At 40.3% G+C, this 24,972-nt stretch overlaps 1 protein-coding gene across 1 annotated transcript in view; it reads right to left on the reverse strand.

Annotated features, from left to right (window-relative positions):
• Nucleotides 1-24,972, reverse strand: part of LOC134043363 (sucrase-isomaltase, intestinal-like) — a 57,841-nt gene that overhangs the window by 11,746 nt on the left and 21,123 nt on the right. The window contains exons 8-17 of the mRNA XM_062491556.1: nt 23,083-23,208; nt 21,969-22,100; nt 16,989-17,102; nt 16,763-16,879; nt 16,599-16,683; nt 11,530-11,647; nt 8,548-8,716; nt 7,921-8,037; nt 5,082-5,230; nt 1,738-1,822 (exon numbers count right to left, since the gene is read on the reverse strand). Coding sequence (XP_062347540.1) covers nt 1,738-1,822; nt 5,082-5,230; nt 7,921-8,037; nt 8,548-8,716; nt 11,530-11,647; nt 16,599-16,683; nt 16,763-16,879; nt 16,989-17,102; nt 21,969-22,100; nt 23,083-23,208 — 1,212 coding nt within the window. The remainder of the gene's footprint in view (nt 1-1,737; nt 1,823-5,081; nt 5,231-7,920; nt 8,038-8,547; nt 8,717-11,529; nt 11,648-16,598; nt 16,684-16,762; nt 16,880-16,988; nt 17,103-21,968; nt 22,101-23,082; nt 23,209-24,972) is intronic.

The raw sequence follows: 24,972 nt of genomic DNA on the forward strand, positions 1-24,972 counted from the left end.
TAAAGGTGAAAGAGAAATAAGGGGAAGTTACCATTTGACATTTTAGGGATTTTAGATACATGAAAAACCCTATAAAGGCAAGATGCCCCCCTCACCATCTTTTCTCTGTGGTATTGTGACAACCCTGGATATTCTGGTCTACAGAAAAGTGTGTAACCATCATCTGAGTGGTGATGATTTCAGGGCCAGGTTGGATGGGGCTTTGAGCAACTTGATCTAGTGGGAGGTGCCCCTGCCCATGGCAGGGGGCTTGGAACTAGATGATCTTTAAGATCCCATCCAACACAAACTGTTCTATGACTCTATGATTCCATGAGCCTCACATTCATGCCTCCCTAAATAACAAACCAGTGTTCAAGGCAGTTCTCTATTCTAATTATTTATTTTTTTTATGTCTCACTTGCTTTCATCCTAGGACTCAAGAGGTGAAGTTCAAGTCATCCCTGACTCATCTTCTCTACACAAGCAGATGCCAAGCTGCAGTTTGACAGTCACTGCTGGCCTGCACTGCCACAGTGAGGGGCTCACAGCTCACCTCTGCCCCTGCCCTGCCAACTGGCACAGCTCTGGCTGCCAGCTATCACTGACTGTAAGATCCAGCAATGTGCTGCCTTCAAAGTTCTGCCTTCCCTCAACAGGCCACAGGCATGCAGCCTCCTTTTTGTGCTGCAGTTCTTCAAAAAACATCATGATCTCCTTATATAGACCCCCTAACATTTTATTTATCCTTATAATGTCACCTTTTATTCAATTCTGTGCAGCAAGCTTCCCCTGGCTTGTCACTCCCTCTTCATGGGAAGGGGTTTTTTCCTATCCTTTATCATCTTGCTGGTCTGAGACCCTGTGAAATCTTCATTCTACTCATTAGCTATTAGAAACCTGTGGGAGTCTGAAGATAAAGGACTGATATATGAAGTGCCCCAGTGGGGTCAGAATGGTTTTAGAATTTAATTTATATTAAATTCACAGAGACAAAAGGGTTGATTAAAAAACAAGATGAGTAAAAGTGTCCTGTTTATGTGTTTGACCATCAGCAACATCTAGAAACATATCAGATATTCTGGCAGCATGCTGATTGCAAACAGCACTAGGATGTATCACATGCAAATACTTAGATCTGCTCAGACATACTTCTGTTTTGCTGCCAGCAGTAAGTGGTGGGCAAGGAGAGATACACACCCTTGCTCCAGCCAAGGAGCAAGAGCCATGACCCCAGCACTGTGCCCAGCAGAGGAAAATGCTGTTTTTTAAAACCTGTCCCGTTAGCAGCTTGCATTACCATTATTGTTTCCATAATGACTGCCTTTGCCTGTGATGCTGGGAAACTCCTACCACAGCCCTTGAGATGCTGCACTTCCAAAACACTGTGGGTGAGCAGTAATATGGAAACCAGTTTGCTTTCATATCTGTGTGTTTTATCCTAGCTCTGTGTGTGTCCTTGGAGACTGCTGCCAGAACAATAACAGGAGCAGGTGAGGGGCAGCATCCAGCCTCTTTACATCCATTCCTCACTTGGAGTAAAAGGGAAAGGCTGTGCCCTCACTTTCATCCTCCCACTTCAAGTACTGAGAAGCTCTGTACTGTCTACACTGCTCAGAAATGTATTCTGCAAGCTTTGACAGTGGAAAGTAGAAAGGGATGGATATGAGCAAACATGCTCTGAATGTCAGCAAATGCCCTAAGCACCATTCGTTTCTTTTATTCCAGTATGATGGCATTTCTAATTACAGTACTTGCCTCTTGAAGAACAGGAGCAATCATAAAGGCAGATCCCCAAAGGAAGGCAGTATCTATCCCATGAGTCTCCTGATCAGAAGTAAATCTATTTTGAAAGCAAAATACACAATGTTAATTCATAGTTGTTAGAATTTACTAAATATTTTGATATTACTCACTGTGACAAGAAATCTGCTTCCTCAAAGTGTTCTTCAACAGAGCCAAATATTTTTCCTGATTGAGGGAATGCCAAAAGCTGGACAGAGATTCAGATATTTTAGTAGTACCTACCATCCCAGAGCAGACCAGAGCTCTCACAAAATTATGAAGCTGATTTCTTTTCAGAACAGCAACAGTGGAAAAACAGCTCACTTCTGTTCAGTGGGCTGAGACTGCATTGTGGGAGTCAATGAGCAGGACAGGGACCAGGCCCAGGAGAAAGAACACAAAGGAAAAACACTGTGCTTTAGAAACTAAAGCACTTATGAAAATCCTTGGATTTGGCCTCCCACACATTTCACAGATTTACATTTGAAATTGTTTGCAAGACAAACACAGAGCAACACTCATACATATTATACATTTTAGCTGCCTCTCCAGAACGGATGGAAAACCTGTGGAATTCATTTTATTCAATGCACTAAAATAGTTTTGGATTCTGATCATGTTCTTCAGAATGCTCACAGTCCTGTTTGCCTGGGATCACAAACCTTCTCTTGGGAAGAGATCTCTATTCCACCATGCATCAGCTAATGAAAATATTGAATAGCACCTGGCAAAGAAGAGAGATCCTTCCCAACTCAGGAACCTTCCTTTCATCCAGCATAAAATCCTTGAGAATTTAAATAGGTTTTCAATCATCTGCGAGTCTCCTCCTGAGGAAATAATTAATGGATCCTAGTTCTTATAAGAATGTCACATGGACAAAAAAAATCCATGTCTCAAATCCTCCTAAAACCAAGTTACCTTGTACCTCCTGACTTCTGCTACCCCTCTGCCCCTCCAAGAGCCCTGCTGACTTGTCAGAGATGGCAGCTGGTCTGGTTTTCATGCATTTTTGACAAACCCACATTGGCCATTGCATATTTACGTATTATTCTCTAAGGATGTAGGAACTCCTTGTTTAAAAATTCCTCTACTGTGTCTGTTTCATGGACTTTGCAGCTGCCCCTGTCTAAAGCCAGCTCTCTGTTGAACACTGGCTGGAGCAGAGCAGCTCAGTGTCAGTGCTCTGCTCTGCCACCCTGCCTGCTTGGGGCAAAGGCACACACTGCACCCAGCCCAGGCTCACAGAAATTTCCACAAATAAGTAAAGATAACTTGGCAATAAAAAGATATCTATTGAGTGCTTGGATTTCTAAAATATTGCAAACTTTGGGGAGTACACAGAACTGAAGAAAAAATGTTCTTGAAGGCATGACTTGGGCTCTGCTTGAAAAAAAACCTCAATTTGTTCAGAGTTTCTTTTTCTGTCCAGAACAGTAGCTCTTTTGGACACCTTATCCTTGATAATGTTTGCATTTTGACAAAATACTCTGTAAATGTTTAAAGCAGATTATGATTTTTGATTCATTACCTTGTCCTAAAGTTTTTGAAATATAAAACATGAGTTTTTCTCATCATCTCAATAAGTTCTCTGTATTTTCAATTTCGTGGTAATAAAACTGTAATAGTAATAAAATATATTTTGTTGTGGGAGGTTGCAGGACAAAAAGCTGATCAAGAAATTATAAAAAAAGATGAATCAATTGCATTTGTACATGGAAACAAGCTTCTCACCCTTTAACTCAGCACAATTTTCTCTAGCAATTATAGCAACCACTAGCACAAATTCAGCAAACAAATGAACTTTCCCATTTTGAAAATGGAAGCCACTAAAGCATGCTGTCATCTGTGAAAGGCCTTTAATTCCATCTACTGCTTCCTCTGATTAGATGCTGGCCTGTTTTCTGTTCTATTTCCCCCTTGGCTAGCCATTAAACAAGCCTTCCCTTCCACTAATGGATTACCACCTCACAGTCTTTTTTGGACACCTGAGATATTGACACTTCTGCTTTATGGAGTGAAAGCCTCTAAGGCACCAAATACACTTTAAAAAATCTACTAGGATGTTGTTCTTGTTTGTTACTTGAAATGAGCCCCTAAATGTTCAAGATGGAAGGAAATGTCCACATGAAATAGCTATTACTTGGAGACTCCCTGCCTGGGTACAGTTCTTTTCATGGTGAGGACTCTGAACTCATAAGAGCTTCATCTGAAAAACTAATGCAGGTGTTTTTTAGTTTTCCTTTGTATTTTTTACAAGAGGCAAAGTTGATGTAAACTTCCATCATCCACACACTGAAAATTCTGTTTCAGTTCTCTTTCTCAAAACCCCACATTTCTCCTCCTGTTAGGACCTGGGGTCACCTTCTCTATTTGGGCAGACCCACTACTAAATTAATATTAATTAGAAATAGCAAGAAACACGCATTAAGTAATAACAGTGAATAATAGTAACCAGAATTAACTACTAGTAGTAAAGAAACACTTCTAAACCATTTTAGGACTTAGGAAATGAAATTGTGGCACACTTTTGGGCTTTCATATGTATTGCTTGCACTCCTTTCAGTCAAGTCTTCACATAAAGCATTCTGAAGTAAAAGATTAAACAAAAGCAGGTAAAAAACTAATTAAAATATGAGGACAGGGACACTAAACCTCAGCTGTTGTCTGGCTTCTTCCAAAAAAAAAAAGAAAAAAAGAAAAAAAAAGAGTTGTTCCAAAACTCTGAGTTTAATATCAAAGGAGCTTTTCAGTCTGCATTTATTAATCTCAGTTTTGCACCTGCTTCCACACTCAAACATCTTTATCTCTGTTTTCTCTGTGCAATTTGTGGACACAGATGTGGATTTCATATATAGCATGCAGATGCAAGTGCTAAATTGGAAAAAAGCCCCAAATGCTATGGATCATTGGACTCTCTGTATGAGGCCTTTCAGCATTCTGGATCAGAATACAGATTTCACTGATTTCATTCAAATACAGGAAATACAGGTATATGACCCTCATTTTTGAAATAAAAAAGAACTATATATTTTCCTAAGACTAAAAATTTTCAGAGTTCTTCTTTCTTAGGTTTGTCTTTTTCCCCCCCGCTGGAAACAAACACAGCTTATACATTAATGTAAATTAATTGCATATATTAAGAGTTATCTTTGTGCATATAACTTGATTGATTTAATTGTTCAACTGCTCTTTTAAGAGAGAGCATGAAATATATAAATGAAATTGTGACTGTTCTCCTAAGGATATCTAACAGTATATACATAAGAGATCAATTATTTTGTCAGCAAATTATGATAAAAAAGAGACTCCAGACTCACTCGTGCATCAGTGACCTCACCACCGTGCCTCCGTAAACGTGGGACTCGTAGAACAGGGTGTATAAGTATGGCAGCAGGGAGTATCTGATCCGAAGAGTAGCACGAGATATCTTGGCAAAAGCATCTCCAAACACGGCTGGGTCTTGTTCCTGTTCAGGAAAAGCTTAGATTTGTACTGAGCATTGACACAAACTCAGCAGAGAAGCTGTGTGCGATATAAGGAGATCTGTGGCTGGCATGATGCTATGGAAGTGAGTGTTTAAATAAGAAAAAGTACTTATTTTCAAGCTGCAAGATTATTAAGAACAACATCCATTATTCCCAAGCTAACATTTGTAAAAAATTCTAGACTTGAAAAATACCAGTGAGTTCAAAAAGATCAGGCCCCACCACAATGTATGTGAGCCCCCTGCAAACATCCCTAACCTTGTGAGGAGAGGGAAGATGGGCTCCATGCCTGTGGTCAGGAACAGACACCCTGCGCCCAGAAGTTAATTCATCCTGGAGATGAGATGCAAGCCCTCTCAGATAAAGCAGATTAAACAGGAAAAAGGGAAGACTGACAATCTGCAGATCAAAGTCTAAGCGTAATTATGTTGGCCACGATTATAAAGGTTAAGTCTACTCAAAAGAGTAGACTCATAACCCTCCTGAAGCCAAGAGACATGACCAAAGTCACTGTGTGTGGTACAGAAAACATTTCATCCATTCAAGAAACTTGATTTCTCCTCCCGTGTGCCCCATTTTAGGATGCCCTGACTGACAGTACACCCACACATCAGCAGTGCCCCTCGGCTCCTCACTGGCAGCAATGCTCTCCTGTGAGACAGGGCATGCACTGTGTCCACCATCAGGAGGGCAGCTCGGAGCAGTCTGTCTACGTCCATCAGCTGGACTTGGTCTTACTCCAACACAACTTTGGCTCTCCCCTGGGACGGCAGAGAACACGCAGCCAAGGGCGGCGCTGATATGGGAAAGAGTTACAACTGCTTTGATTCCTCCTGTCAGCCTCTCCAGTGCTAAACAGCCAGCTTACAAATCACATGGCTCCCTTTCTCCTTCATGAAATCTTTCCAGAGTACTCAATTTTCTCATTAAAGCTGAAGACTATACAATGAATTCCAAGGATAATGAAACGCAAAAGTAACAGAAGTAACAAAGCTTTTTATATTATCTAGTGCGTCTCAGACAAGAAAAATATTAATTAAACTGTTTGAAATACCCAATGAATTAGGCAAAGTGGGTATTTAAGGCTTTTTTTTAACACTAACCTAATGTTAATTAAATTCAATATTTAAGTAAAATTTCACCATTATTATGTTTATGTCAGAATTGCTCACTAAGAATACTCCCTGCTGACTCTGAGCTCCAGAGCATCCATCTATTATTTCAAAAATTGCACAATATTTTTACCAGTGTTCTGATACTGTACAAACACTGCTTAATTCCACAAAAAAAGCCAGACTTCTTAGGTGATGCTGAGTCACCCAAAATGCCTGTTCATTTCTTTCCGTGAACCCAATATTTTAAATGAATTTAAGTAATCCAAAAAAACCAAATATATCTCTGACCTCCAGCACCAATCATATAGACCCATTGCTCTCTTCCTGTTTATTAAATTGTACATATGAGATTGGTATCCACTCACCCAGGTCAGATTCTGTTTTCATGCTCAAAGGGCCAAGCAGCCACATATATGTATATGTATATGTATATGTATATGTATATGTATATGTATATGTATATGTATATCTATAGCTATAGCTATAGCTATAGCTATAGCTATAGCTATAGCTATATCTATATCTATAGCTATAGCTATTTTTATATATAGATATCTACCTCTAACTTTAGGTGAGAGGCAAATAGAAAATAAATATTTCACAACAGCAACAGCTAAAACCTTACAGATGTTTGTTCTTCTACAAAGAAATACCTCAGCAATCTATAGGCTAATTTCTGGCCCTCTTAATCATAGTACTATAGTTTATTATTCCTGCATTTGCTCAGTTGCTTTCATGCAGAGACAAAGATCTTCCTGGGAGTATAAATGTTGCAGCATTTTGATGATGCAACTTCAAAGAAACTGAAGGTTAGCAAATAACCTGAGCTGTGAGCATTGCACAGATCAGAAGGAGAAAAACCCAAACGTTTCTTGAACAAGCAGAACCATTTCATCACGTTTGCAGATAAACACAGAATAATTACAAAGGCTGCAAGACCTTCAAACTTCATAGCTAGAAATAACCTGATACTTCTTGCTGTTTGCAACAAGTCTTTAAAGGACTTTTATGATGTTGAAACCAGGGCATGGATTGGGACTAAGGCTGCACTTTCACATTCATCTCATGGGCTCATTAGCCTTTTCCGGTTGCTTCTTGGCTGATAATGATGCCACTATTGGTGCCTCTCCTTGGAATTCTCACATTTTTGTAACCTGCTTTTAAATAGCAAGGTTGGTGTATAATGATCTCTCTCCCTTCCCTGCCAAACCTATTATAATTACAGAAGTATTGAAACAAAAGTTGTAGCAATCAAGGGAGTAGGAAGATACACTGACACTCACTAGCTCTTAAATAAAACTTGGGCTTCAGTAGGTAAAAGATGAAACAGATGAATCTCACCAACAGCATGAGAAGACCAGTGTTTCTGTGTTATCTTTACATTATGGATAGGAAAAATTTGCATTTCACTCTGTAATTCCTGCTCTTGGTGCAGCATTCCTTTTCACCCACTGCACCAGTTTCCCCAAGAATGGCAGGTTAATTTTGGAGAAAGAAATACAAATCCACATAACTGTAATCATAGGCTACAGCTTTATGTAACTTTATTTACTTACGCTGTTTCCCTCTGCATTGTGATTCCTGGAAAATGGATAGAAAGAGCCAAGCTGCATCCAGCGCAGGCAGAGTTCATAGGTAGTGTTGTAGTTAAACCCACAGATATCAGCACCAATCTAAGGAAAAATAAAATTGTCTTTGTGATTGTGACTCAAGCCCAAAAATGAGAGACTACAGAAATCTAATAATAAAAATAATTGTTGGAAAGAAATCCCTGTTTCTAATTACTTTATAAGAATGCTCCAGAATGATACAAATCTTTCTGTGACTGAGGCTGTACTGTCTCCTAGAGCACTAAATTCACTGTGGAAGATCTGACTGTATTTCAATAATTCTACAAATTCTCCATCCCAGCTTGCAAACCCAGAAATATATGAAGGGGCCCTAACCATAGCATACGTAATACAAAGAGATGTGTTTGGGATGTCATACATTAAGTCAGTCTGAATCTTGCAGTGCTGTTTTTGTTTCCCTTTAGCAGCCAAGACTGACATTTAGCCTTTTAATCTGCAGCTCCTTAGGCTGTGGCTTACTGCCGGCCACCTCAAACGTCTTGCTTCAGAAAACATTTGAGTTAATTTGAAGTGATATTGTGGATAAGCCAGCCTAGAGGACGCCAGACTTACATAGGGAATGCCAAAGAGGTTGAATTCCAGGATTCCAACGATTGAGCGGTGCAAGTCCTTCCACTGAGAGAAGTTGTCACCCAGCCAGTGACCGCCGTGCTTCCCACTGCCAACAAACGTGGACCTACTCAAGACAAATGCCCTCTTCCCAGTTGCCTGCTGGACAACACTGCAAAAAAATGCAACAAGATCATCAAAAAAAGCGCATGGTAACCGAAACATCTTATAATCAACCTGAGCATACAGGCATAATTTTATCTGAAAGGGTATTATTCATGAAACAATTATTATTGTGGTACCTACACACATGAAAATGTGGCTGCAAAACTGCAAATAAAAGGAAGGTTTACAAAGTGGCCAAGACAAAACAAACAAAGAAACAAACAAAATCTGATTCACTAAACAATTTGTCTCAGGTATTTTTAATCTTCCTAAATAAAAATTTGTGTTTAATTTATTCTCATCAGTGTCTCAAACGGAAAAGTCAAATCATAATTTTCTTTCTATATTTAATTAAGTGTCTACTGAGTTCCTAAAACACAATATAACAGGTATTTTTTCCAACACAGGATTTATTTAGAGATTTCTGCTGGTAAATAAAATCCCAATACCCAGTAATTAAAAACATTAAAAACCCCAACAAAACACAAAAACAAACAAACAAAAAAAAAAAAAACAAACCACACAAAAATACAAAAATTATATCTAAACATCTTCTAAAAAATAAATAATCAATATAGAAAACAAACTTATAATCATTCCAAATGCCACCTCATCCATGTAGTATTTTCTCTGGTTTCCTGTCTATTTTGATATATGAGGTTCTATTACAGAATTAGTGGTACAATGAATTTATCTGTGCTTTCTGAAAATAATTTTGCTGCATCACCAGAAAATCAAGAAATGTGCCTTACTAACAAATCTATTACAAAATTCCTCAGAAGAAGATCCTCTTCGTAAATAATTATAAATTGCAGAATTTTATATTGCAGGAACACAAATTCAGCTCTGCTTTAATAAGATATGGGCAACACAATTTGGATTCTCTGGGAAAATCTAGCATGAAATATTAATCATGTTGTTCACAATCTACTTCTTCCTCCCTTTTCTTAATAAAATTTCATCAGGAGTTCTTTCACCCGTATTCATAATGGCCTAGTGTTTGCTCTTGGGTCTGTAATGGCACAGAGACTTTAAAGTGTTTCAACACTTGCTTCTGAAACAAAAAACAAAACCCAACAGCTTTCATGGAAGACTGAATGTATTAACCTTAGGGGTCATATGCAGCAAGAGGTGCAATTCTGGAGCTGTGAGAGACTTACTGGTCCTGATTTGCAGGTACACTGTTAGGCCAATAACTACACAATACTCTGTGTGCTTTGCATAAGTGTTATTTTGGAGCCTTTCATGGATGTCTTGAGCAGGATGCTCTCCTCTGGCTGTCTTTGGCTCTATTTGCAAATACAGGTGCTAATGGGGGGCAATATCAGATCAACTCACCTATGATCCAGAGATGCATAAACAATTTGTAGCAAGTAATTTATTGAATAATTTCAGTCTTTCACGAACCATTGCAGAACAGGTCCTAATGTTGTCAAATGCATTTGTTTATTTAAATCATTTACAGACTATCATGTGCAAATTACTCTTGGCATTAAGCTATGCATAAACTGATTTATGCTAGTTTATGTATTTGAATTCAAACCATTTGACATAGGCCAGATGACACATTTCCTATTCTCTGTCTGCCTTAGAATAATTCTTAGAATTGGGGTTTTTTATACGATTCTGAAGTTGTCATTCATTTTCATCCAATATCCTGCAATTGATGCTGGATGCTAAATATTCCTGTCAGTAATTTCATTTAATATATTCTTTGTGAAGAGTGACTGCAGAAAGGAAATACAACCAGCCTTGAAAAGAAATGTATTTGAGAAACCCAGATGAATATTTACGAAAAATACTTCATCAAAGTTTCCCAGCTTTGCAGCAAAATCAACCTCTGCATATACTTTTGGTTGTGTTCTCCACGTTTGGCCAAGCAAAATAGGTTTGTTGGGAGGATCTCTTAAAAGACTGGGGTGACTGTACTTCATCCAGGCCCATAAGAGCTGGTCAACTACTTCTGGTTTTTCCCAGGTCTTCCCTTGCCCTGGACTTGGCATATAAAATACAAACACATCAACACCAGAATTAGCTCACTTAACCATGTCCTGTTGATGCTATCAGAATCCAGCTTCTGAAAATGAGTGCCAAATGCTGAAACAGGCCACACATGGACCCCTGCTTTGGCTCTTCTATTGTGGTATTACATTTCCCAGTGTTTTAGCTCAATCCCTGCTGGAAAAGGCATGATTTGCCCATTTCATTTAATCCAACAGCTAGCTTTCCACGGCAACAGTCTGTCTGCATAAGCTGGTTTTGAGTGCTTCCCAGCTGCAAAATGAGTTTTACAGTAGCTGACAGCAACTGCAATGCAGCTCTAACCTCCTGAACCAACTGAACCCCAAGCCAATTTGCAAAACGCAGCCTGCCAGGAGCCAGAGGCAGCTCCAGAAGCAACCAGGGGACCTGTACAGTTTGGATTCTCCACTGACAGTGACAGAAACTCCTCTACCACAATAGTGAAAGGACAAATAAATACCCCTGACACCACACAAGGCTGCTTCTGCTGCAGACACTCATAAGAAGCTCTAACAGAGCACAGGATCATCTTGCTCTAGATATATAAAAGCAGCAGCTGAAAACTTAGGCCCTACACATATATCCTGATTTAGCTAAGAAAAGTAAAATTAGAAAGGATTCTTTTCCTTGTCCCAAGGTTCTCTTTTCTTGAAACTTCTTACTAAATGGTAAACAATACAATAAAACATGGGTCTGCCCCTTATTAAATACTATTACAGATTTTCCAGGTAACATCAGTGGCTTTTAAAATGCATTTTAATTACCTGGAATCTGATTAGAATTATTTAGAAGACTTACTTGAAAGTTGGTTCTGTCTGTGACCAGCCAAAGAGAGAGTGTGTGTTGTAATGGTCTCCAAGGTAAGTCTTGGAGTCAGGACACAGTGTCTTTTCCGCCAGGGAACGATCAGAGATGCCTGAGAATGATACAAACCACTGTAAAATCATATACATCATAATTCAAATCTCTTCACATTTCTACACATTTAAGGGTGAAAACACCAAAAGGTTTGGGGAAGAGAAAAAGCTGAAGTGCTGGATCTGCACTGATCTGAGGTTAGCACATGGCCACAAATACTTGTTTGCAGACAGGCATGTGTCCATGGAGAGGGGAGAGGACTGAATAAACACTGATAATTAATTTCAAGTTCTATGCCAAATAATTCAAAACATCTCTACAGGTGTCATGTATTCAGTAAGCAATAGTCAGAAAGAAAATTTCTGCTTTGCTGAATTAAGAGTATATTATTTTACACAATTAAAAGTTTCAGTTAACAACAAAAATATTGCATAGATGCTCCCTGGTCCTTGATCCCATATCGAAGAGATGCTGGCAAAGCCAATTTGGTCCAAAAAAATTTCCATCCTCCTTAGGTAATCATCATGAAAATGCCACATGAAGTTCAGCAGGAATTGGGCAGGGCAGATGTTTATATATTTGTTGGGGGTTAGGTTTCCTTCCTATTTTTGTTTCTTTTTACTTAGGGAATTTTTTCCCAGAGGTTGCTAGAAAACACTAACAACTGCATGTTTAAAGAGTGGCCAAGCTCAGGGGCGGAGGGCATCTGGTTGCACTTCTCTAATCTGGGAGTTTCTCTCTGAGGGGCAGAGATACATCAAGAATTGGGCAGGTAAAGGATGGGCTGGGGCAGCTGCTGGCTCTCCGTCTCAGCTTCAGAGAACAGTTGGAGCTGCTGCTTGGGGAAGATGTTATAAATGCATATTTTATTATTGGCTTTGCACAAGTATTAAGATTAACTCTATATGTATAGTGTTAAAATAGTTTTGCTGTATGGATATAGTTTTTATTTTCTGCTATTAGCAAAAGCTAGGCATAACATTAATAGTTGACAGCATGCTTGAACTGTCTGCTTGGTTGGAATAACCTCCAGTAAACAAATAATGAAGACCCAACTACTGACATACCAATTATCAACACTCACTGTCTTTGGAAAGAAGGAGCCAAAGCCCAAATTAAAGTTGATAAAGAAAATGTATTAAAACCACAACCAAGAAACACGGATGCTCTGGAAAGGTGGACCCAAAGAGTGGCCATGCTAAACAGTTCTTGAAAAATATAAACTGGTTTATGGAAAACTTTGAATATGCATAAAAGTCTTGAATATGCAACGGTCTAGTGTTATGGAAAAAGTATCTAAGGGGTAACTCCAAAGTAGCAGGTGTACTCTTGGCTGATTGCCAAGCACTTGGTCGTGTTAACCCTTTGCTTTATTTCTGTCTCCTATTGTCTTTTTATTAAGCCTTTTAAATTTTACCGAGAAAGTGAACTTTGTTTTTCACAGAAGAGAAATCACTGCTGCAGCCAGGTCCCAGCCCAGAGCTGCTGCTTCTGCCACGGGGTGAGAGCAGCCACTGAACCGGGCCCTTATTAACACCCACCTCACGGAAAGAGGGACCTATCCCCCCCTGCTCGGGTGCCCGGGATCCTGAGCTCGCCTCTCCCTGCCCTGCTCAGAGCCGGGGGCCACTGCCCCAAGTTTGGCTGCACTGTAACCCTGCCCCCCACCTGCCGAGACATCCTGCCATTCCAGCTTGGTGCTCCTCGGAGTCCTGCTGGGGCGCCGCCATCGGCTGCTCCCGTGGGGGTTAGTGAGCCTTAAAGCCTCTCCTCCATCCCTTCACACCTGGGCACTGGGATGGACACTGCCCCAGTGGTTTGTGAACCAGATCCTCTCCTCCATCCCTTCCCATCTGGGCACTGGGATGGACACTGCCCCAGTGGTTTATGACCCAAATCCTCTCCTCCATCCCTTCACACCTGGGCACTGGGATGGACACTGCCCCAGTGGTTTATGACCCAAATCCTCTCTTTTCCATCCCTTTCCATCTGGGCACTGGGATGGACACTGCCCCAGTGGTTTATGACCCAAATCCTCTCTTTTCCATCCCTTTCCATCTGGGCACTGGGATGGACACTGCCCCAGTGGTTTATGACCCAAATCCTCTCTTTTCCATCCCTTTCTGTCTGGGCCCAGCCTCCATTCCCACGCCCTGCCCGAGCCCGCCCCACAGCGCCCCCTGCAGGCGCGGGGAAGTCATGGCCCCGCCCTGCCCGGCCCTGAGCCAGCAGCTCCCCTGCTGGCTGTGCCTGGAACTGCACCAAGGGGAAAGTGCCCGCAGCCAGGTCTGCTTGGTGTTAATGCTGCAGCTGTTAGGGTTTGTTTGCCTTGTTATACACACCAGTAAAGAAATGTCATTCCTATTCTCATATCTTTGCCTGAGACCCCTTAATTTCAAAATTAAAATAATTCAGAGGGAGGATATTTACATTTTCCATTCCAAGGGAAGCTCCTGCCTTCCTTAGCAGACGCCTGTCTTTCAAACTGAGATAACATATTTATTTTTTAGAGATAGAGTTGCAAATACGATAAAATCATGTCAAAATAAAAAAGAAAGTGAATTCTCAAAAATTCTTTGTTTTCATGCTTAATTAGGTGCATGCACTATTGTAAATATTTCTTCATGAACAAGCAATCTCCCTGCCTAATCACATTTCCGCTATGGTTGCAGTTCATTATCGCAATTTCTCTGTACCCGAAACTCCATTAGCATCTCAACCCTGCTGTGCCACTACAGCTATAAACCTTGTGTTTGGATCTTTAGACACAACGACTCCAATGTGTGTGATCTATATCAGAAATAACTTAATTTATAGGCAATTTCCAAGTAACTTTGACCGATACGTCTTTGAAGAAGACACTACATTTCTGAGGAAAGTCATACTTAATGTCCCAGTGGCTCTTGATTATTAGCCCCATAAATTTAAGGTGGGATGAAAGAGAAAATGCTACGACATGAATCATAGGATCATGCTTCATTCTTATTCTGACTATTTTGCATTCTGCTTCAGTAATACTGATTATTTTACAATTGCATATTAATCTTCAGTATAAAGTGTTTTATAGAAAATTGGTTCAAAGGACATCTGGCTTTAGAAGTTCAAACCATGGTTATGGGTAATCATGGCTATAAAATGTAGATAAGGAGGTTGAAGGCTACACTGGCAAAAAACCTGAGGGTCTGAGACTGGGATGAGCACAAGTGAAATCACCTAAGACAACAGTGAGCTCCCAAAGCTCTGCTAACCCAAGGAAGGTCCTCATGTTTTACTGGACTAAACAGCTTAGGTCACCTCTCATACCTACATAGGTCAAGGGCTTGGACAGCTAAGAACATGCATCTATTCTATAAAGTGAAGTAGAAAAGAAAGCCCTTAAATACTGCTTAAAAATAGATTCTCTACATGTTCGGATGTAATGCCTAGGGATCCTGGTGTCAGAAGAGAGACCAATACCAGGGAAGTCTCTGGGAAGACCCTAGAGCAGCCTGGTCTGATGTCCTTGCCTATGGTAGGGGGGGCTGGAACAAGATGGTTTTGAAGGTCCCTTCTAACATAAACCCATCTGTGGTTCCGTGATATCATTCTACCACTGTGAGTCAGAAGCAGAAGCAGGGGCATATGTGCATGAGTCGAGCCAGAGAAACTGGGCTCAAAACACACCTGTCTTCAGTATCTTTCAGTGTCCTTACATGTCACTTAGGCTTCTAGGTCTGAGTCCCTTCTAGTGGCTCAGACTTCAATGTTAATCTTCACAAAGCTCAACTGCAAGGCTCAGAAGCCACTGCGTGAGTTCAATCTCAGCCTTTTATTTGTGAAGAGCTCTGCTCTTTTGGCCAGTTTACCCAATGTCTCACATCTTTCTTGCAGCTCTGAAGGCTGACAAAAAATGAAGGTAGTTTAAGGCAAAGGTGGAAATTCTCACCAGTTCCTGGGCTTTGACCCCCACAGGACCAGTATGCAGTGGTTACCCCCCAAAGAGAGCAAACACCAAAATCATCATTAAAAGCTCTGCTTCTGCTTTCAAAAATTTACAATCTCTTTCTAATATTTTGTCATGTTTTTGTTATGTTTATGTTTCTCTTGCATTCAAAGTAAAAAAAAAAATGCTTTTTAATAAAGAAAATTTAGAATTCTCATGAGACTACAAGACCCTGAAGGGAAAAAGGGGACATTTCCAATACTCCACTGCCAATACTCCAACTCTCGTGTATTATCTATCTGCTGCATATTAACATTGCTCAGGCAGCTGGGCTGTCCTGGGGAAATGTTGGCTGGATTAACTGCCACACCACTGGCAATAATCATAGGTACTCATGGCTTCCTGAGAAGAATGAGCATATCATTAACTCAGCTACTGGAAGAGATTTTCCCATTCCTGTAAGTCTCCCATCGGCTTAGACATTTAAAAACTTATTTTTAGCTCATTTCTAGTAGCACAGTGAAAATTTCTTTCCTAAGAGAAAGAAAATTTATTGAACTAAGGCACCGGGGAGATACCATCTCCCTTGTCATAGTTTGTGAGAGGGCAGAAACTGCCCATCTCTCAGACTAGCAGTAGGACGGCAGAAGGGTTACTCCATGAGTCTGTAGCTGAGTTACATTATATAGGTATCTTGCCCTTTTCCTGATGTGGACCAGTTGCTCAGAGAATGGCAGGAAAGGTCATTTTTCTATGAGGCAGAACCTTGGACAGAGGTTCTTTTATTCTTTTGATACTCCATCAAAGCTGAGCCACTGGAGTCTTGAACAAATATCTTATTGAACATCCACAACAGGCAGGGAAAGATGGAAAATGAGAGAAAGGATTTTTTTCCCCCCTAAAATATAGCCTATCCAGGTTTAAAACAAAACAAACAAGAAAACCAAAGAAACAAACAAAAAACCCCACAATGAAATAATAATATTAATATTATTATAAAATATAAAGTAATATTATATAAAATATAAATAAAATTTATAACATTAATTAATAATTAATGGCGATTAAATAATACTGGTTTACTTACTAGGAGTGTAAGGAGGGTAATTGATTTCATTATCAGCACATCCAGGCATCTGGCCTCTCATGAAATTGGATGGTTCGTTCATATCCTTTAATAAAGAGAGTAAGACGTGAAAATCTTCATTTTATTTTTCTTGAAGAAGGGAGGGCAGATATAATGAGACATACAATCCAGATCCCATCGTAGTCAAGGACATCCTTAAGCTCCAGACACAGCTGGGTCCACCATTCCACTGTCCTGGGGTTGGTGTAGTCAGGAAACACAGAATCGCCAGGAGGCCAGGCCTAGGGTTGTATATGGAAATCCTGGTTATTTTCTCATCTGTATTACACTGCTGCTTTATTGTTTTGAAGCAGCAGTAGTCAAAATGCACCACAAAATTAAAAAACCCACCTGCCCAACAGCAGGAGTCAGGCCATCAGAGTTGTTCACCCACACTCCCATTTCCTGGCCGAGTTCATAAGCTCTGTAAGTGCCTGGCTCCTCGTCCTTGGTTATGAAAGGGTCCTGAAAACAGCAATTACACTTCTTTTATTGAAATCCCAGAGGTAACAATTATTCTTCTACTTGTATATTTTAGAAAAATTTCGTTTATGTTCTTAATGCTGATTGCAAAAATATTGGAAGAAAACAGCATTAAAATTTAATAAGAGTTGAGAGCACATAATAATTTAGAAGAAGTCATTAAGGATATGTCATGAGTATTTCTTGGGTAAGGCAAAAGCAATGTGCAATTACTAAATACCTTCATGTTTATTTTTTATGAGACTTCCTATGTTCAAATTATTTCAGAGAGGGACTAGATTTTACTCCCTCCCCACGAAGGTCTCTGCTGTGGCTGGGTGCTCTGCTGGGCATTCCCAACACTTGAGTACCTCTGGGTTTCCTCCAAGGCAATCCTTATTCCAGCTGCCTCAGCATTAACAGCTCAATGATGGAATAACTTAAACTTTTCAAGGGGTTTGAAGTTGGGCACATCCAACCTCAAAAGGGCTCTGTTAGCCCTCCATTCCAAACCAATGTAGGACCAGGATGTTTTATGCCAGTCTGATGCAGAGTAATCCAATTCACACTTGCCTGTGAGACCTTACACCTCTGTTCTGCCCAGGTACCAAGACCACAACTTTTCACACCCCACAGCTTGTCCTTCCTGCCCCTTCCCACTGCTTGGGGTGGTCACCACCTCCCACTGCTGCCAGTGGTACTGACACCAACAACTTCTCTACATCAGGATGACCATCAGAAGCCACCAAGCTGATCCAAAGTGAGTCTGATCAGCTCCTGGGGATGATAGAGGCCCATCCACCTTACTGGCAAGTAATAAAGTGAGGAATACTTTGAGATGTCAGTGAATGACTCTGCAACGCTGCCCAGCAGTCAGCTGCTACCAAAAGGAGGTAAGTGCACTTTGCAATACATCCCTAATTGGAAGCAACTATCTGCTTTGTGGTTTTTAGAACAGATAAAGACTGAAACCATTTTAGAAGGGAATTCTTTACTTTCTTCTTAGAAAACCTTACTTCCTCAGGTTCTGCTTTAGGCAAAATCTTTCAGTTATGAAACACAATTGGAGAAAAAAAACATTGAAACAATTCTTCCACTCAGTTATAGTTTGTGTAATAATTTAAGAGAACTTTAATCAAAATGTGATAGAAATATAACTAATAAATGTCTTAAGAAAATAAAAGTATCAGAGCCCACATGGTAAGTTGCTTCAAAGGCTTGTTTTAAATCTCATTTAAATACCTGACTTAACTGCCTGATTTACTTGTGAGCCCTCTGATAACTACAGCCCTGGTGAGGAAAGTATATTCTTCCATACCTTAACAAGAGCTACAGCTAAATCCCTAATTTAAATGTGAAATTCTGTTTAACTTCATCCAGCTCTAGTGTCACCTCCACAAGGACTATAACCGTCCATTACATTTTTAACTCTTTCAATAGTCCAACTTTGCAAAAGAGAAAACTGTCCGTCTGCAATAATTACCTTATAATTGTGGTAAAGATGTCTCTCAAGGGACTTGAAGGCTAGAAGAAGTCACCTTAATTAGCTACTCCTAATCCAAACCTATAGCTTCCTGCAGCTGAAAGGTTTTTCCAGTGCATAAATCTAATACATTATGCAGGTTTAGTATAGCCTTAAAGAAAACAAAACCTCTCTGTGCATGCAGGGGTTGTTTGTGGGGAAGGAGTTTCATGCCTGTTAAATCTTCACTCATGTTTTTAGCATTTAGGGGAAGAAGTGCTGAGCATCCTTAACTCCAGCTGACTGCCTAAAGACCTGGGAGCACCCAGCATGTACCCAGACTGAAGCGCTTCCACCTGTGGCCCCACCCCAAACATATATTTTGATGCACATCCATAAAAACTCATCTCTGGAAATTTTTGCCTCTACAGCTCACACAGTTGGACCTAAAAATGTTAAAGATATTGAGCATTATTTTGAATCATGAGCATTTTGCTCTTAACTTTTAAGCATTTCATCAAAGCTTATGTCATTCCTAGCTGTTCCTATTTTTAGTATGATTCAGTACATGGTATGCAAGGTCTTTCATTAAAGATCCTTTTTAGTAAAAATGTTTATAATTTCTCAGTGTTGTCATTGTTTAGAACTTCTTTGTTTCTAAAGGATATATTTGCTCTGAATCAGCTGAAAGGACAAACTGTCTCAGCTTTTGTTCTTTTTTCACCAGCTTTGTTAAAGAACTAGAGCAGAAGACAGGCCTTAGTTACAGGTTAGTGGAAGGATGAAAGAAAGGCTTCCTATCTGGATTCCCATTAGTTCATTTTATGAAATGAGTTGCTATGTTCCTTGCATCTGTCACACAGCTGAATTTATATAGCAACACCTCCCTGCACTGCTGCAGAATGTGACATCTGAGAAAGGGCTTTAAAAATGTTGTTGAAGTTAAACTCATAAGGAAGAAGATAATGCAGCCTGCCCACTAAACCAGGACTGCTTGTCTGTAGCTTCATACCCGGTGGCAAGTGCAAAACAACTGGAGACACCCCAGCATTGATGAAAAAGAGATGACTACCATGTATTTATTGAAAGGAAAGAGTGCACAGGAAGAGTTTTCTGTAAAAAAAAAAAAAAAGGTATTTTGCTCCTATATTAGTGTTTTGCAAACTATTTTGAGATAGACCAATAAATAGGTATGTGGTATTTAATGTTACAACTCTAAGAGATTGAATCATTTTTAGAGCAGTATTGAGGTTACAGAGAGCCTAAGCTGCCTAACAGTTAGAAAGATCAATCAGTCCTGACAGCACAGGTGCTCACTATTGCTTAGTTATTTACAATGATGTATCCAGTTAATTTGGGTCTATTTTTGTCTTAAAGTTTCTCTCCATCAAAATGACTTAGTAATCTGTTACTATTTAAATGCTCAGCCTTGAACATTCACTGATGTAAACTGATTTCACTGCTGCAACCCCAAGCTTCTCAGATTGGAACCTTCAGGGGAAGGTATCTTCAGGGACTAATTGCTAGCAAGCAGCATTCACTCTGTAGACTGCTGTTTCCATTATCAATATGTAATTGATCACTTGGCCTGCATGGTTTTGTTTGAAATTCCTGATAGTAAATGGAATTATAGTACACCAAAGCAAAGGTTAGGCATAATAAAAGGTGCTTTTAAAGAAGCTACCAGAAAACTCCCAACTAGAAAGAAAACACTGATACAGCTGTCTGTGGTGCTGACTAGTCCATCATCCTCAGTCATATTCACAATTTCACAACAAACTGTAGGAAAAAATAAGGACGGAGGGAGGCACTTCTGCCTTTATCTATTTAACAAGAAAATGTGATTTTTAGACGAGGAAACTGCAGTAGCTCTTGCTTATCTTGACTCCACATACACCAGCACAAGTGAAAGAGGAATTGTACCACAATTCAGGACTCTGCTGCTCAGTCTCTCTCTCCACAAGCCTTTGACAAGACTCCCAGGGCAAGAAGAAGAACATGGCCCTTATTTTAAAAGGACTGGATCGACTTAGGGCCCAAACATTGGTGACCTGTCCATCATGATTCAGTTGGATTAACTGAGTCCTGTTCTCCTTAGAAGCATGAGCTTCAATAACATGCAGGCAAATGTGTTTGGTTAGCCTAGAAGGGAAAAGATGAGGGAGAATACACTTATTTTAATCAGTGCCTCAAGAAAGAAAATAGAAGGGTGAGACACTGGCAGCTGGAGGTAAGGACAGTAATACCCTAATGAAAGATATAAACTCACCATTTAGATAGGAAACCGATTACAAAACTACAGTCACAGCAAAAAGTCCTGAGAGGAGCTCTGCAGGATTGTCTCCTCCTCCTTCCCCTGTGGCTGCTGGCTCAGCTCAGCCTGAGCCATACCTGGTGCATCTGTTGGGCCAGTTCACAGCACCCACCTGGGGAGGGACCCCGGCCCCAGCAGCTGTCTTTTGCTCAGCTCACCTTGCAGACAGGCAGCTTTGCCCTAATGTTTGACTTGAATCTGTCCTGCTGCAATTTAAAATGCTTTTCTTCCTATCCTGTCCCCAGTGGTTATGGAGAGCAAATTGCAGCCTGCCCTGGGGAGTGCAGCCCTCCTACTGCTAAACTGCTGGGGGACCCTGGAGAACATGATCTTGTGAATTTATCAATGGATTTTATGTAATTTCTTAATTTGTTTTCATATTCACTTAAATTTCTCTTAAATTGGTCTCCAGTTTCCTTGCCACCATTGGTGCTCCCTTAGCTATTGTGACAAAGTAATTTTGGCACAATGACATGCACAAGGAGGTGCTGAAGAGAAACAGCAAATTTTGTTGGAAAAATCTACTGGGGAAGATAGGAAAACTCCAATTTTCACTTGTATCCAAATTAATTCATTTGGCCATACACCAATTTTGGCTAGAGGTTCAACATACATTTTCCACAAATTTGCATACAGGTAATCATCTCTAACATTAACTTAAGATAAAAAGTAAGTACAAGAAAACTTGAACTGTAGTTAGTAGCTTCCAGAGTGATTAGGAATAGGGTTTTTTCCACTATTCAACTATTTTTGTATGTGTATTAAATTGATTTGTTCATTTCAGGGAAAGAATAGCGTGAAAGCAATACTATTTCAACTCAGAGGCAAAATTTCTCATAACTGAGTGGGGAAAAGGTGAGAGAGAATTAATGTTTTGGTATAGAGATGATACTGGTGCAGACATATCAAATAAAGACAACACTTTTAAAAATTAAATCTGTAAGAAACTGTTCTTCAGCTCTTCTCAACATATGAGAAAATGGAAAATCTGCTACATTAGTATGCATGTGCTAGCACCTAGGTACTGCTGTTTAGACTATGCTGTGAATAGTTCTTGTAAACAGAGAAATAGTTAGCAACATTTTTAGTTTACCAGAATCAAAACATTGTGCTTTCCATTCTTCTTCAGCTCCTTCATGAACTCTGGCAGACCAGCAAAATTCACTTTATCATAGGTAAAGTCCAGGCGACGTTCCATGTAGTCAATATCATAATGCTGGACATCCTAAACAATTTTAAAGTAAAAGATTACATTAATAATTCCTCCAGCTCTGGAGTTCTTAGACAGGGAAGACATGGATCTGTTAGAGCAAATCTAGAGGAGGGCCACAAAAATCAGAAGGGCTGGAGCACCTCTGCTATGAGGACAGGGTGAGACAGACAGGGCTGTTCAGCCTGGAGAACAGAAGGCTCCAGGGAGAACTTACTGAAGCCTTTAAATACCTAGAGGGGGCTTATAAGAGAGTTGGAGTCAGACTTTTTGGTAGGGTCTGTAACAATACAACAAGGGGTGATGGTTGTAAGCTAAAAGAAGGTAGATTCAGGCTAGATATATAAGGAAGGAATTTTTTACAATGGTTTCACAGGTAGATGGTGAATGCCCCATCCCTAGAAACATTCAAGATCAAGTTGTATGGGACTCTGAGCAATCTGATTCAGTTGAAGATGTTCCTGCTCATTGCAGGGGGTTTGGATTAGGTGGCTTTTAATCGTTTCTTCCAACTGTTCTGTGATTCTATGACTGAAGTATTTGATATAGATATCAGAACATATGCAACTGTATTTCTAAAAGAGAACTAACACATGTAATGAAACCTAAGAGATTGTAATTGTAATTCTAGCAGTGAACTACAAGAAAACGTAGAAGCCCAAGTTTAGCAACTACTTTGCAGTGATCTGCATCAGAAGTTTTTTTTCATTATTTGTTTTTAAAATGCTAGTACCTCATACTGCATAACAGCAATTCCACACCAGAATCACTTGCTATGCAGCCAAGACCAGCACTTAAACATCATGTTCACAGCCCACTTTAAATGTTCTTCTAAGCATTATGAAGATATTACAACGCAAACCCACTACATAAGATTATGAATGTCCTTTTATTCTACAATTCTCTTGGTAAGACAATTATTTTTCCTCCATTATGATTTTATTCACCTCACTTCAGAGTGCAAGATTAGCACACACAGTGGAAGATTTGTACTTACGTATGGGATGTCATAGCGCTTCATGCGATCGACAGTTTCCTTTAAAACATCAAGGCTGCCATAGCCCCAGCGGGAGAGCTGGAATCCCAGAGACCAGTAGGCTGGCATGTGGGGGCGTCCAATGGCCTGCAGCAGGAATGAAGAATACAGAAACACAAGGGGAGGAGAGGAAAAGAAGTTATTCTGAAACACACGGACAGGCTTCCAGATCATTTAAGGCACAAAGCTCAGGGCACAGGCATCACACCCCCGTTAAATATTCATTCCTGTCTCTGAGTGGCTCTCAGCACAGCATGGTTGGCACTTCTGGTGGATTCTTGCCCTTCACAGAGACTCCAACAACACCAACACTGAGCGTCACTTCTAAGGACACCCTGGCGGAAGACACGGGGTATAAAAGCTGAGATAATGTTAGATGTGGTCTCAGCCTCTGCACAGCAGCATGTGACCTCACAGGGCACATGCCAGCAGAAATCCAGCATGGATCCTCATGCCCCTGATCCACAACAAGTCCACAAACCCCTTGGTCAACAGAAAGCAAATCTCCAGTGATGCACAGCAGCACAAGCTTTACAAACTTCTCTTGCCACGTCCAGCTGAACTAACTTATCAAAAGTCTGATGTTTATTTGAGCTCTCTGAAGTTTTAATCATATTTACACACCAATCTGATGAAAATCAGTTACTTATGTCTGACTACTGTTATTGCTGGCCCACAGCCTTGTGTTGCCAGGCACTGACAAACCTCTTCAAGGCCAGAGTTAATGTTTGGTCCTGAAATTCGCAACTGAAACACAGGGTAATGAGTTAAATATGTTTTTATAAATATTTGATTTCCACTGTCTGAATGTAATCCATCTGTAAATGGCATGAGGAAACTCAATTGAGAGCACAGGGAAGCAAGGCATCCTGCTCTGCTTCCCCCAGTGAGAGCTGCTGTGGAAACCTCAGTGAACAGTGGGCAATCACAATGTGTCTGTTCTACAAATAAGCTGAAATCTGGCTTTGTCTCATTAGTACTGCCAATGTTTTCTGGGGGACATCTCCTGAAATCCTTACTTCAGTTAAATCCAATGAAACTAGCCTTTGATTTGTACTTCTAACACCTTTGCAGGCAATACATGAAAATCTAGTAGCTAGTAACACCCATGACTTATTAATCAGCTGCAGCTATTGTCTCCCTTAGGCTAAATAATGGTTCCTCCCTTGTTTCCTTGTGGATCTCCATAGTTAGGAGCTATAATTATGCTAAGAACTGAAAAACAACAAAACTTGCATATTGGCAGCTAAACCCCATCTACTTTAAATAAATAGAACAAGGCACTTCTGGCAGTCTGTATTTATTGTATTGCTAAGCTCTCTGGAGATGCTTTGCACAGAGGCACACCTTCCTATGGGATTTTCTCTAGGAAGAGCCTGGCTGGGAAAGCAAGGCTGAATTTGAAATTGCTCTAAAATACATCACATGCTAGAGCATCAGTACACAGATGCACAAAGTGCATCAGACAGGAAATCACATGTGAGAGAGAGGCAGAGAAAAGCTGAGGATGTTTTTAATGCCCCTGAGCTGGGAAACACACTGGGTAAATTGCTTCCAAACCAGAAAGGCTCGGAAACACACAGTCAAACATTACAAATTTGGCTACAGTGTGCTTTCACTTGCTGGGATGCTGCTGAAACATAAGGAGGCCATAACCCCTGGTGAAGTCAATGCTTGGGTGTCTGCAGGAGTGATGCTCTGGCTGATCAGCACAGTTGTCCTGTACATCTGCTGCATGTCCTGTCCCACCAGGCTTAACTTTCTTGATTCTCCTCAACACCTACTTCTCCTCCAATTCAGCTGGAGGCTGGGGTCTTCAGAAGAAGCAAGAGCAGCTCTCAGCAGCATCTT

Source organism: Cinclus cinclus, chromosome 4 (genome assembly GCF_963662255.1).
Source record: "Cinclus cinclus chromosome 4, bCinCin1.1, whole genome shotgun sequence".
NCBI lineage: Eukaryota > Metazoa > Chordata > Aves > Passeriformes > Cinclidae > Cinclus > Cinclus cinclus.